This window comes from Gorilla gorilla, chromosome 2, assembly GCF_029281585.2.
Source record: "Gorilla gorilla gorilla isolate KB3781 chromosome 2, NHGRI_mGorGor1-v2.1_pri, whole genome shotgun sequence".
In the NCBI taxonomy this organism is placed as follows: domain Eukaryota; kingdom Metazoa; phylum Chordata; class Mammalia; order Primates; family Hominidae; genus Gorilla; species Gorilla gorilla.
The window spans coordinates 129820863-129833908 of NC_086017.1; the positions used below are offsets into that span (position 1 = coordinate 129820863).

Consider the following 13046-nt stretch of genomic DNA (forward strand, 5'->3'; position numbering starts at 1 on the left):
TGTGGTAGAGGAACGGGAAGGATGGGTGGAGGTCACCAGCATTTATCCACAAACATCTGTAGCTCTCCTACAGGCAGGTCTACCCAGATCCTTAGCTCCTTCCCTCATCCTCCTCATCTCTGCCACAAGCCTTCTGTCAAGTCTGGCTTTCTGTTGGCTACATCCATGTCCCTCTGCGCATACAGGTATCTCCTCATCACCCCCTAAGTTATCCTTGCCATGGGAAATTTGCAAAGTTGCCACAGGTCCCTCTAACTAGACAGCCATCTCTACTATTCTCCAGCCACGCTGGGCACAGGGGATCTGCATGCCACCACCCCTAGCTCTACTTTTCTGAGGACAGAAATAACTTATTCTAATTCTTCCAGAACAGCTCCCTTCATGCCTAGAATTTCACATAAAATTCAAAAGTCAAGAATTCAACTCTTCTGCAGTAAGAGATATGCTACGTTTATCTTTTCCTGAAAAAAATAATTCCTATTTCCAAACAAAAGGGAAGGTATAATAGGAAATAATAATAGGGAGAGACACTGATTAAAACTCCAATTGTTACCACATAAAAATAAACCAGACATAAAGAGGACCTGAACTAGGGGATCTTTGGAAACGAAATAAATATGTATATTTAGAGGTGCTAAATGGAAAAACTGGCAGGAATGTTCAATGGGAGTGAAGGATACTACATAAGCAAGAAAATAAAATAACTTCATGGTTTCCTGCCTTTAAGATTATCAGAATCCTGGCATTATCAAAACAGAAGCCAGTTTGAAGTGGAAAGGTTTTGAATTTGGTTTTGAATTATATTCACATACTTTCGTCATTTAAGGTGATGATTTAAAATAGCAGCAAAAAGGATATATTCTAGGAGTTGGTACTATTGCATTCTCAGTAATACACTCATTACTGTGGTTTTCAAATACTACTAGCTTTCAAGCTACACGGTTTTACAAAAAAAAAAACACAACTAATTTTAAAAGTTTTTAAAATCTTAAAGCATTAAAATCTGCTTTTCCGTTCCCACTTCTCTATTAAATAGTCTTTTCATTTGTAGAAATAGGTACATAAGTTAATTATTTGAAAAAAAAAATGTTTAGTTAAAAAGACCAAAAATAGTGTGTGGTGTCACAGCAGTATTGGCAGCTGATGCAGAACAGGCAACAATAAAGCTGGCAATAATGAGGTGCCAGCCCCAGCTTCACATGCCTTGCCAAAGCCCAGGGGTGAATCCTGCTGAGCTCTGGAGCTCACAGATGTGCCTCATGCTCCTTCATGAACTAACACTCTGCCCAGATGATAACCTGAAGAAATATAAGAGGCAATTATACTATTAAAGAGCAAAAAGTACTAGAATGACTGAAGCATACAACGGGCATTTATGGCACGCTGTATTTACAGGGGCAGAAAGCAGAGAGACATTTTTACATTCTACATTATTAGGTCAGCTTCCGTCAGATTAGCAAACTTCAGGGAGTGACAATCTAGTAACAGAAAATAAATACCAAAGGGGAAAACATTTTAGGTTTATGTGTAAACATGAAAAACAGAACACCAAAATTCAGGATTATGCCAAAATAAGAAAACATACCTTAAAATTAAAATCAATGTGGTTTGATTTTAATTTTAAGGTATGTTTCCTTATTTCAATAACATTAATTATCCTGAAAAGAAGTGACTGGAAGAAAAAGGGAAAATAAACGATATGAAAGTATAGTTGGGCCGGGCGCAGTGGCTCACACCTGTAATCCCAGAACTTCGGGAGGCCGAGGTGGGTGCATCACCAGGTCAGGGGTTCAAGACCAGCCTGACTAAGATGGTGAAACCCCGTCTCTACTAAAAATACAAAAAATTAGCCAGGCGTGGTGGCAGGCACCTGTAATCCCTGCTACTCAGGAGGCTGAGGCAGAGAATTGCTTGACCCTGGGAGGCAGAGGTTGAAGTGAGCCGAGATCACGCCACTGCACTCCAGCCTGGAAGACAGAGTGAGACTCCGTCTCAAAAAAAAAAAAAAGAAGAAGAAACTACAGTTGCTGGATAGAAGAAACTTCTGCTCCAGTGCCTTCTCAAGCCTTGACTGATACCTGAAAATTTTAGTTTATAATTAAGAATAAAGAATGGCACGTTTAAGATAACATATTCCCAACATCATATTTAAATCTATTCAGTACAAAGATATTCAACCAAACCACCTAAAATTCAAATTATTATTGCTTTACATTGAAGACAAATATTAGAACAAAATGCATTTCTATCTTTAAGGAGAAATTCCCAAGTTCCTAAGAACAGAAAGGAAGAACTCAAGTGTATCCTTTCTTTGGGGGGTTGCTCTCACTACATCTTGACCTGAACTTGAGATTTGGGGGTTTATTCCTGTCCTTCTCTCCAATTCCCAAATGGCGAGAACTAAATGGCTAATTATTCCTGTAGGATCCAGACAGATACAAGGATTTGAATGCCTGTTTCCTTTAAGTACTGTAACCTAAAAAGCAAATGGAAAATACTAACCTATAATTAATCTCGTATAATTATGTATTTTCAACTCATGCTCTTACCACTTTATCTATTTTGCAATGTACTTATGACTTCCTAACACACTTACTAGGAGCATTATACTTATTATGCTTCATGTCTATTGTCTTCTCTCCTGGCTAAACTGTAGGTTCCGTAGGGGCAAAGATCTCCTATTTTTTCAGTATATCAGAGAATACTGCTCAATAGTTGCTGAATGGATGATTTTGCATAGTCTATGCAAATTCTGACATCCTATTAATTTGCCATTTAGAAACAATAAAATCCATGTGCCTGACACACAACACATGGGTACAGGGCTGGACAGATAGATCCTCGTTATTCGGGGCAGACACCATTACTAAATTTGTAGAAGCTATAGCTTAAAGCTTGGGAGGTATAATTCAAGGATAAGTGAAACATTTTCAGATATGTAGCCCAGGGTTTCACTTGCATAAACAAAAAGCAATTAAAGAGTTAAGTAGCCCCTGAAGAACTAAAATATAGACATTTTCAATAAAGAATTAACATCTCCCAGTAACACTGGGATAAAGCATAGGCCACACCATAAACGAATAGAGTTGGAGTCAGTGACCTTCAGGTAATGCCAGAACCTGGGTAAATTCTAGACAAAGACGCACGTACTGTGAAGGACATCAAAACCCTGCTCTACGTGGCTGTTTCCACCGGCAACATGGATATCAATTTCCTCTATTATTAATATCTCCTTTTATGTCTGTTCTAACTGCTTACTCGCAGTCTCTCATTCCCACTGTTTTGTTCTCTCTGCTGCTCTCTCACTCAGGATCTCTCATCCAGGGATATGCCCCGCCCAGCAGGGAGCAGAGCTTGTCATATGTATACAGAAGCCAGGCCTCTCTTGCCCATCAGCACATGCCAAGCTCAGCAGTGGCTTGGCACACATAAATGAGTCCTGATCAGAACAGAATGGAGCATGGACATCCCCTAGAATTAACTGTTCTATGTATAAGGCACTGGGCATGCACCCAGAAGCTGAATCCATTCAATGCATCTAGGATAAGTCCCCTCAAAACTAGGGAAAATCATTTTTTCTGTCAAGTGCCTGGGCTGCGTAGAATTTGGTGACACCAGGGCTTTGAAAGGAAATTAAACAAAGGAGTGAAATAAAAACCCAACTCATTTCTCTAACCTGACTTGTCTGAGTTCCCAAAGGCCTGGTGCCACAGCAACTTGAAATACAAAGTGGGGTAAGCCATCCTGATCTCTCCTAAAGGCCTATGCTTCAAGCACTAGCATCAACTTCTCAGCATTGCTACACTATAAACAACTATGCTAAGTAATGTAAGATCTCTTAAATAAAAATATAACAGAAAATAAGTGGTAGAACACAATTAAGATGGTGAGGTACTGAATTGGACCTTAAAGGATTTAAGACTTAGAGAACCAAGGAGGTTTCCAAACAAGAGCAATCATATGTGCAAAGAAGCAATGGCAGAGACGAACACGACACATTTTAAAGACAGGCAGGACACAGGCTAGTTGAAAATAGGGTTCATCAGAAAACCAAACACCGCGTGTTCTCACTTATAAGTGGGAGCTGAACAATGGGAACACATGCACACAGGGAGGGGAACAACACACACTGGGGCTTGTCAGAGGGGCCGGGGGAAGGAGAGCGTCAGGATAAATAGCTATTGCATGTGGGGCTTAATGCCTAGGTGATGGGTTGATAGGTGCAGCAAACCACCATGGCATACGTTTACCTATGTAACAAACCTGCACATCCTGCACATGTATCCCAGAACTTTAAATTAAATTTAATTAAAAAAAAAAGAAAAGAAAATGGGGTTCATACAGAAGAGCTATAGGAGATAAAGTGGGTTGGTCTCTCTTCAGGTGACCTTCAACGTCAAGATAGAAGCATGGTATTGTAGGCAATGTGAGCCTTTACTAAAAGTATTTGAATAAAAAAGAGACAGGGATAGAGCAGTATTTCATAAAAATGTATTTGGTGGACACAAGTAAGTTGAATTGAAGTAGATAATAATCTTTACCTGAGAAAGATCCGTTGGAAGAAAAGGCAACGGTTCAGTATTAGCAATGAGAATCATCACTAATGTGTTGGCAATTGCAATTAAGAAAAGGGCACAGAGAGGGTGATTAGGAAGAACAGTCAGATGTTACAAGAAGGCTCTTCCAGGATTTGGAATGGCATGCTAATCTTATGTGAGAGTTGAGTGGCACTGCAATCTATCCTAAGAATCCTACAGTGGTTTAGCACATTTGTGGTTGCAGTACCTAATCTTCTGGCCCTTCTTCAGTACAAACCACATTCCATGACTGGCTTCCCAAAAGACAGTTTTGTATATCCCTAATTTTGTCTTCTCCTTTAAATTCTCCTTCCTCCTTTTCTCCAAACTTCTTAGCGTTGAAAATCTGGTGTGAGGTTTCCACCATATCACTATATCACAGAGCCCATCTTCTTTCATTCTACAATCTTTCTCTTATCATTTTCTTTATCACTATTACTTTCTTCTTTATCATGAGTTAATCTCATTAAAAATATATTTGTCAAAACACCTAGTTACCATGGTGATAAGAAAGCAACATAACAGATAACAAAAAAAAAAATTGTCCTTCTCCATTTCCTAGCTTAAACATATCTCAGTTTCTATCAATTTACCTAAAAGATTAGGCCATTAATCTCCAGTCTCTCAAAACAAGCCTAGAAATAGCTCAACCCTCCTTCCATGACCAATATACAGTGCAAGCCACATCCTAATTGCTCTAATTACATGAAGAACATAATGAGATACAGCAGCAGATGGCTACAGATTATATTCTGGAGAAGAAATTCTCCTCTATCTCCTCCTATTGAAGAGATTTTGCCTTGAACAAAAAAATTAAAATAAAATCATTTCGTTCACAAAGCCAAATATATGTTTTTTAAAATGTTATCCCACCACTTTTCTATTTCCTTCAATAATATCTTTCCTTAAAAAAATTTACTCATTTCATATAGATTTTACCATATGTGACAAATAAATTTGTAGCCCTGCTGGATTTAAAAAAAAAAAAAAAAAGATGTGCTCATAGGAAGTTGTTAGGAGTTTATATATTGAATCATATACTTCCACAAACCTGAACTATAATCTCAAAGATATGCTCTATCAAATAACGAATTTGTGAGGGGGTCTTTAATTTGAGCCTAAAAGTCTCTATCCAAAACATTGTTAGCCCCAGCTTTTCACAAAAGATGAAGCATCAACTCTTATGTTCACTGCAGCACTATTCACAATAGCAAAGACATGGAATCAACCTAGGTGGCCATCAACAGTGGACTGGATAAAGAAAATGTGGTACACATACACCATGGAATACTATGCAGCCACAAAAAAGAATGAAATCATGTCCTTTGCAGCAACATGGACGCAGCTGGAGGCCATCATCCTAAGTGAATTAATGCAAGAACATAAAACCACATATTGCATGTTCTTATTTATAAGTGGGAGCTAAACATTGGGTACATATGGACAAAAAGATGAGAACAACAGACACTGGGGACTACTGGGGGGCAGGGGGAGGAAGTCAAGGGCTGAAAAACTACCTATTGGGTACTATGCTCACTACCTGGGTGACAGGATCATTTGTACCCCAAACCTCAGTGTCACAGGATATATCCATTTAACAAAGCTGCACACGTACCCTCTGAATCTAAAAGTTGAAATTAATAAAAATTTTTAAAAAAACAGAATATGAAACCGACACATGAAACAGAAGAGACAGCCTTAACTAAATTCAAGTTATGTGTTCCCAGCCCAGCCCTAAAGGCAGTTTAAGCTGTATGCATTTCATGGTTTGGTTATACGCCCCAGTAAATTCCTCTTTCTAACCTTAAAAAAGAAAAAAAGATGGTGTGTCAAACTTCCAGCCACCATTTTAATAATCATCACTTCAAAGTCAATGTCCAAAAATGAAGTCAATGTCTTCTCCTTAAAAATTAGTTTGTTTTCCCAACTTGTTCTTTTTTGGCTAATGGTAACAGGCTCAAACCTTGAAGCTATCTTTTCTAGTTCTCATGCTATTGTCTGTACTTTGAAATAGCACCTTGTATATAGGAAATCCCGAAGGCATGACCCCAAAACCACCATCATCATTGAAGTGCCCAAAGCTCTCTTCACCTATTTCCCAATATCTCAAAGTAGGAATCTACCACTGCTGCCATGATCTGGGGTTCCAAGGAAGTTTCCATGCTGCTACAGCGAGTACAGGAAAGGAGAACAAAACTCCTGCTACCAGGGAGACTAGAGATAGAATCAAACTTTTATTCTAGTCTGAAGATAGTGAACATTCTGAAAACTGGAAATAGGCAACCCTTCTTCCCCGAAGTTATAAGCCACTTGCTTCATTCCTCATATAATTTCCATGTGGACCATATTAATGTATATCAAAGTTCCTACTACCATGGCAATCTACAGTGGACCAGGAGAGATATGAAAGATAACAGGAGAGTCCTTCCTTCCTTTTACCAACCCCCATAATGTAACATTCTAACCTCAATATCAGAAATAAATTTTCATAATCATATTTTCAAAAATAGTCATAAATTCTCTAAGAAGTGAACTTCCTGTCACCCACTTCTGTAGGAAAAAAAGAGATACTGAATTTTACCAGCTGCTCTTAGGGGTCTAAGCCAGGGCATGTTCATTTATTAATGGAAATTGATATGTGAAAAAATATTTGATCCACAGCATTAGGACAGTGATCATTTATCCCATATTTCACTTTATATTATCATAATGTCTGCTTTGAGAAAATGGCAGCAAGAAAACACATATTCCCCAGATTTTCTTTTAATGTTGCCCTGGCTTGGATCTCTAAGTAAGCCACCTAAATACTTGATTTGGACACTCCTGGGAGGGTGAGCTCAGAGGTCCCAGCACCTTGGTTTGCATAAGTTTATTTTTTGAGCTCTATATCTGTTGCCCTCAGACAGGCAGCAACAGCTTGCAGGGCCCTTGTGGCTAAGGGGCAGGACCACATTCCTCAGTGCCCCACGCTATATCTGGAACCTCTGAGGCATGTTCTAGTTTGGTCTTGGGTATTAATTCTTGAAAAAGACAATGTCCCCGCTTCAAGATGGCTGATTAGAGGCATCTCCTAATGTCTACTCACCTCCTCCACTAAGAAGAAACAAAATAGTGAGGAGAAAAATCACACTTCAAACAGATCATCCAAGAGAGAACACTGAAATTCAGCAAAGTGACAGGAAACATCTAAAGCAAGAAAGTAGAGGGAAATGAGGTAGCCTGCTCAGCAGCGATCATCTTGGAACTCCCCAGTGTGGAGAAAGGATGAGAGACCCCAGTGGTCCACATTCCCATCATGGACTACAACAATCCTAGCCAGAGGAGAGCCCTTTGACCCTCAGAGGCCTTGAAAGTAACATAGGGTGTGCCCTAGAAACCACACGAAGGCACTGTTCCAGACAGGGAGCTCACATCGAGTCCCACAAACCCCTGAGTCCTAAGCAGCTGCAGCACAGTGCCATTTTAAGAGCCTAGCCCACAATCGACTGCGTCCTGCCCTGCAACCAGGCCCAGGTCAAGAGTCTAGAGCAACAATCCCACCCCCAGCCCAGCAGAGGGGCAGCCATGCATTCTCATGTATCCTGAGGACAAATTCCACTGCCCACAACCACTGCAGCTACAGACTGCTGTGGGCTGAGGTGCAAGAAAAGCCCACACCCTCCAGCTGCCTGCCTATGGCTGCCCCCAGGGAAAGCAACCAAGCTTTCTCTGGTAGCAGGTCCACAACACAGATGTTGCTGCTTCCACCTGAGCACACCATCCAGGAGCTTGGAGATTGCCTGATCCAGTCCACTGCCCGTGGCACCTGAGCACTCCTCCCAGTGTCTAGGATCAGGTCCACTCAACCTGCTACCACCACCACAGCCGGCACCCACCCCTCACATGCTACCTGCAGGTCTTCAGCCCACCCAACTGGTCACAGTCACTGCCAACACTAGCACAGACCACTTGGGTTTCAGAGGATTGTCTCACTGCTGCCACTGCCATTGCTCATGCCACATCCACTGCCAGGGGCTCAAGAACTCTTCAACCCACACGGCCCACCACTGCCATGCCTGGTACCTCAACAATCCACCTGGAGGCAAAGAATAAGCCTGCCTGGACCCGCTAACACTGGTACCAATGTATGCCACCTTGGGCCCAAGGGCAGGCACAGTCAGCTCCCTGCTGCCACCACTGAAGCCTGAAGACTGGCATCCCGGATCTCAGCACAACTTCACCACAGCCTTCTCTGACAACTGTACCCTAAGCCGCCAAGAAAATCAGACACCACTGATGCTGTTTATAGTCAAAGAAATCATACAGACACTGCACTACTGCATGTACCCAGAATCAAAGCCAAAGTGCCCTACCCAACCGACACCATATATTCATCTTCAGGAAAAAGTCCTCCCCTATGAAAGCAAAATCACAAAATTGGAAGAAGTAACTGTTACACCAGATGCACAGATACCAATGTAAGGACACAGAAAACATAAAAATACAAGGAAATATGAAACCTGCAAGGGAACACGTTATCCAGCAATAAATCCCAATCAAAAAGAAATTCATGAAATCTCAGAAAAAGAGTTCAAAATGTTGAAAATGTTAAAAAAGAAAACCTCACTGAGCTATAAGATAACTCTGAAAAATAATACAAAGAAATCAGAAAAATAATTCAGGATGTGACTGGGAAATTAACCAAAGAGATAGATATAATAAAAAAGATATAAATAGAAACTCTCAAGAATTCATGGAATGAAATACAAAATACATTCAAAGTTTTAATGATAGACTAAACAAAAGAAAGAATATTAGAACGTGAAGACAGGTCTTTTAAAATAACACAATATAAATCAATAAACAAATAAGAGCAAAGCCCTCATGACATATGGGGACACAATAAGGCAACCAAATATTCAAATTATTGGTGACCTAAAAGAGAATGAGTTAGAAAAACTATTTAATAAAATAACAGATGAAAACTTGCCAAGTCTAGAAAGAGATTAAGACATCCAGATACAGAAGTTCAGAGATCTCCAAATAGGTACAATGTAAAAACAATATACCTCGTTAATACATGGTGCTGGAAAACTAGATAATCTTGCAAAAGAATGAAACTAGAACACTATCTCTCACCATATACAAAAATCAACTCAAGATGGATTAAAGATTTAAAAGTAAAACCCAAAACTATAAAACTACAAGAAGAAAATTTATGGAAAACTCTTTAGGACATTGGTGTAGGCAAAGATTTTATGGCTGAGACCTAAAAAGCACAGGCAACAAAAACAAAAATAGACAAATGGGACTATATTAAATTTAACAGCTTCTGCATGACAAAAGAAACAATCAAAGGAGTGAAAAGGCAATTTCTTGATTGGAATAAAATATTTACAAACTATTCATCCAACAAGGGACTAATATCCAGAATATGCAATCAACAGTAAAATATTAATAGCATGTAAAAAGAGTCAAAGGACGTACATAGAAATTTTCAAAAGACGACATATAAATGGCCAACAGGTATACGGAAAAAAATGCTCATAACTAATCATCAGGGAAATACAAATCAAAACCACAATGAGGTATCATCTTACTCCAGTTGGAATGGCTATTAATAAAAAAAGCAAGAAATAGCAGATGTTAGTGAGGATGTGGAGAAAAGGGAACTCTCACACTGTTGGTTGTAATGTAAATTAGTACAGCCACTATGGAAAACAATATGGACATTCAAAAAACAACAACAACAACAACCACAAACAGAACTACCATACAATCCAGCAATCCCACTACCAGGTATTTATCCAAAGGAAAAGAATCAGTCTTTCAAAGGGTCACCTGTACCCTCACATTCACTGCAGCACTATTCATAGTAGCAAAGATATGGAATCAACCTAAGCGTACATCAACAGATGATGAATAAAGGAAATATTTTATATTTATACAATGGAAATCTATTGACCATAAAAACAAAGGAAATCATGTCATTTGTCACAACACAGATGGAACTGTAAGTCATTATGTTAAGGGAAATAAGCCAGGCACGAAAAGTATTATGTGTTCTCACTCATACATGGGAGCTAATAAAGTTGATCATATGGAGGTAAAGAGTGGAACAATAGATACCAGAGACTGGGACGGATTTAAGGGTAGAGGGTGGAAGTGAGATAAAGAGAGGTTTGTTACAGGGTACAAACATACCATTAGATACAAGGAATATGTTCGAATGTTTGATAGCAGAGTAGTGTGACTGCAATTAACAACAATGGCTGTATTTTTCAACACAAATAGTAGAGAGGAAATGAAACGTGCCCAAAACACAGAAATGATAAATACTTGGATGACGGATACCCTAAATATCCTGACTTAATCCTGACTTACACATCTATGCATGCAACCGAATTTCATGTATGCCCCATTAATATGTACAAATATAATGTATCCAAAAAATTTTTAAATATTTGATTTGTATTTTTTCTCACACTTTATTCTGGTATTTCTTTTTTATCTTCACAATGAGTCAACCTAAGAAGTACATTTTAAGAAGTCACATTTTCTTGTTAAGTGGTTAAAGATACTTGAAAACTCATTTCCCAGGAATCAAACCCATTTACCACTTTATGTGGTATGTGAGGGAAGCAGAGTAACATCTGGGACAGTGGTTGACAACACTTTGCCACTCACCAAGTTTCACCTCAAGGATCACTTGTGTTTATGAGTGAGCTGAGTTCTAACTACATCTACCACTGTAGCAAATTCTTATAATTATTTAATGTTGCTTTGGCATTCATTTTATTTTATTTTATTTTTATTTTGAAACAGGGTCTCACTCGTCACCCAGGCTGGAGTGCAGTGGCGTGATCTCAGTTCACTGCAACCTCCACCTCCTGGGTTCAAGCAATTCTCCTGCTTCAGCCTCCCAAGTAGCTGGGACTACAGGCACATGCCACTATGCCTGACTAATTTTTGTATTTTTTGTAGTAGAGATGGGGTTTCACCATGTTGGCTCAAACTCCTGACCTCAAGTGATCTGCCCACCTTAGCCTCCCAAAGTTCTGGGATTACAGGCATCAGCCACTGTGCCCAGCTTTTGGCATTCATTTTAAACATAAGTTGAATTTCTTTCATATCAGAAGGAAGGGTAAGTCATCCCTGACACAGTTTCCAGTTCTTCACCTCTTCCCTGTTCCTCAATGTGATTGATCCAGACATCTCCCTTATATAACTGCCTCCTGGTGACCACTTCCCTGTGGGACAACTAAACAGAGCCTATTTGACTTGCCCCACTGGCCTCCACACCCCATACACACTGTGCAGATATGCCACAGTGACCTCCTCTCAGACACAGCATGCCTACATAGAACTTGTGCCTGCTTCCTCTAAACCCACCAATTACAACTCCCTGTGGGAAACTTACTTGGGTAACACCATGGACCCCAGTAAAGACTTCGACCTACATGTCTATCTCTTTCTGTCTTCTTCCCAATCGCCAGTTGAGAGTACATGTCCTGGATGACTCCCCTTCCTCCTGCTGGCCCTGAGGTGTGCTGCCCTCTTCTTTCTGGGTCTGTAAATAACATACACTGCTTGTTATTTCATGCCTCCTCTGTGTCTCACCTGACCAACACAACCAAACCTAACTCTCTGCCCAGTCATGGCTCTCCTAGAGAGTGGCTATCTCATACACTGGACACAAGTCAGGCACGAACCACAAAGGTACCTGCCAGTATATTCAAGTTCCCTGTAAGAGGGAAACCTGGTCATGAGTTAGACACTTAGGTTAGACTGTCCACCGGGATAAAGAAGTATCACGTAAAGCCACTTTGCAAGCATCTAAGGCCATCTCCCTTGGATCCCCATCAGGGCAGAGCTAGAGTTTCTAGCAACTCTCCAGAGAGAGACCACAATACCAAATTAGAGGAAAATACAACATCCACTGTGCTTCATTCTTAGCCTGCTTTTAAAGCCCCCTCCTTTCCTCAAAAACTTAATTGGAACTCTTATGTTTTCTCCTCCATACCCTTTGATAAAATCTTCTCCCAAAAAAAGGAGCTGATAAACTCATTCACTAATAAAGTTATTAATGACCACTCCAGAATATAACTGTTTCCCATTTAGAAAGATGTTAAGAAGCTTTAAAGAAAGAAAATTCTATTATAGGATATGGGACAATAAAAAGAAGGACAAAGGGTTTTATCACCAAAACATGCATTTACATAAAACCCATTTCAAATAGAAAAATTAATGTTCCTTTTTTAACCTTGTTTCTGTTTCTTCAATAAAATCCTCCCTCCTCCTTAATATCATTAAGGAGGATATCTTAATGAATACCTTAATTCACTGAAAAGGCCTTCTCCTAAAAATGACCCCTCGACAGTTTGTTTCATTTAGTATTCATCTACCAATATTAGTCATATTAATCTACATAGGCTAGATTATGCCTTGACAGCACAATGACAAACTCTCAGCAGTTTTACACAAAGTTTA

The 13046-nt window shown here is 39.7% G+C and overlaps 1 protein-coding gene across 14 annotated transcripts in view; it reads right to left on the reverse strand.

The window, feature by feature from the left end:
* The window catches only part of IGSF11 (immunoglobulin superfamily member 11), a 236298-nt gene that overhangs the window by 61612 nt on the left and 161640 nt on the right, over positions 1-13046 (reverse strand). Inside the window, exon 1 of one of the 14 annotated variants that reach the window (XM_063704077.1) lies at positions 11977-12394. The exons of 8 other annotated variants lie outside the window; for them this stretch is intronic. In XM_063704077.1, the coding sequence (XP_063560147.1) occupies positions 11977-12139 (163 nt within the window). In that variant the 5' untranslated portion in view covers positions 12140-12394. Of the gene's footprint in view, positions 1-11976; positions 12398-13046 lie in introns of those variants that run through there. 5 more of the 14 variants (XM_063704079.1, XM_063704078.1, XM_063704076.1 and 2 more) reach the window with 5 other exon arrangements.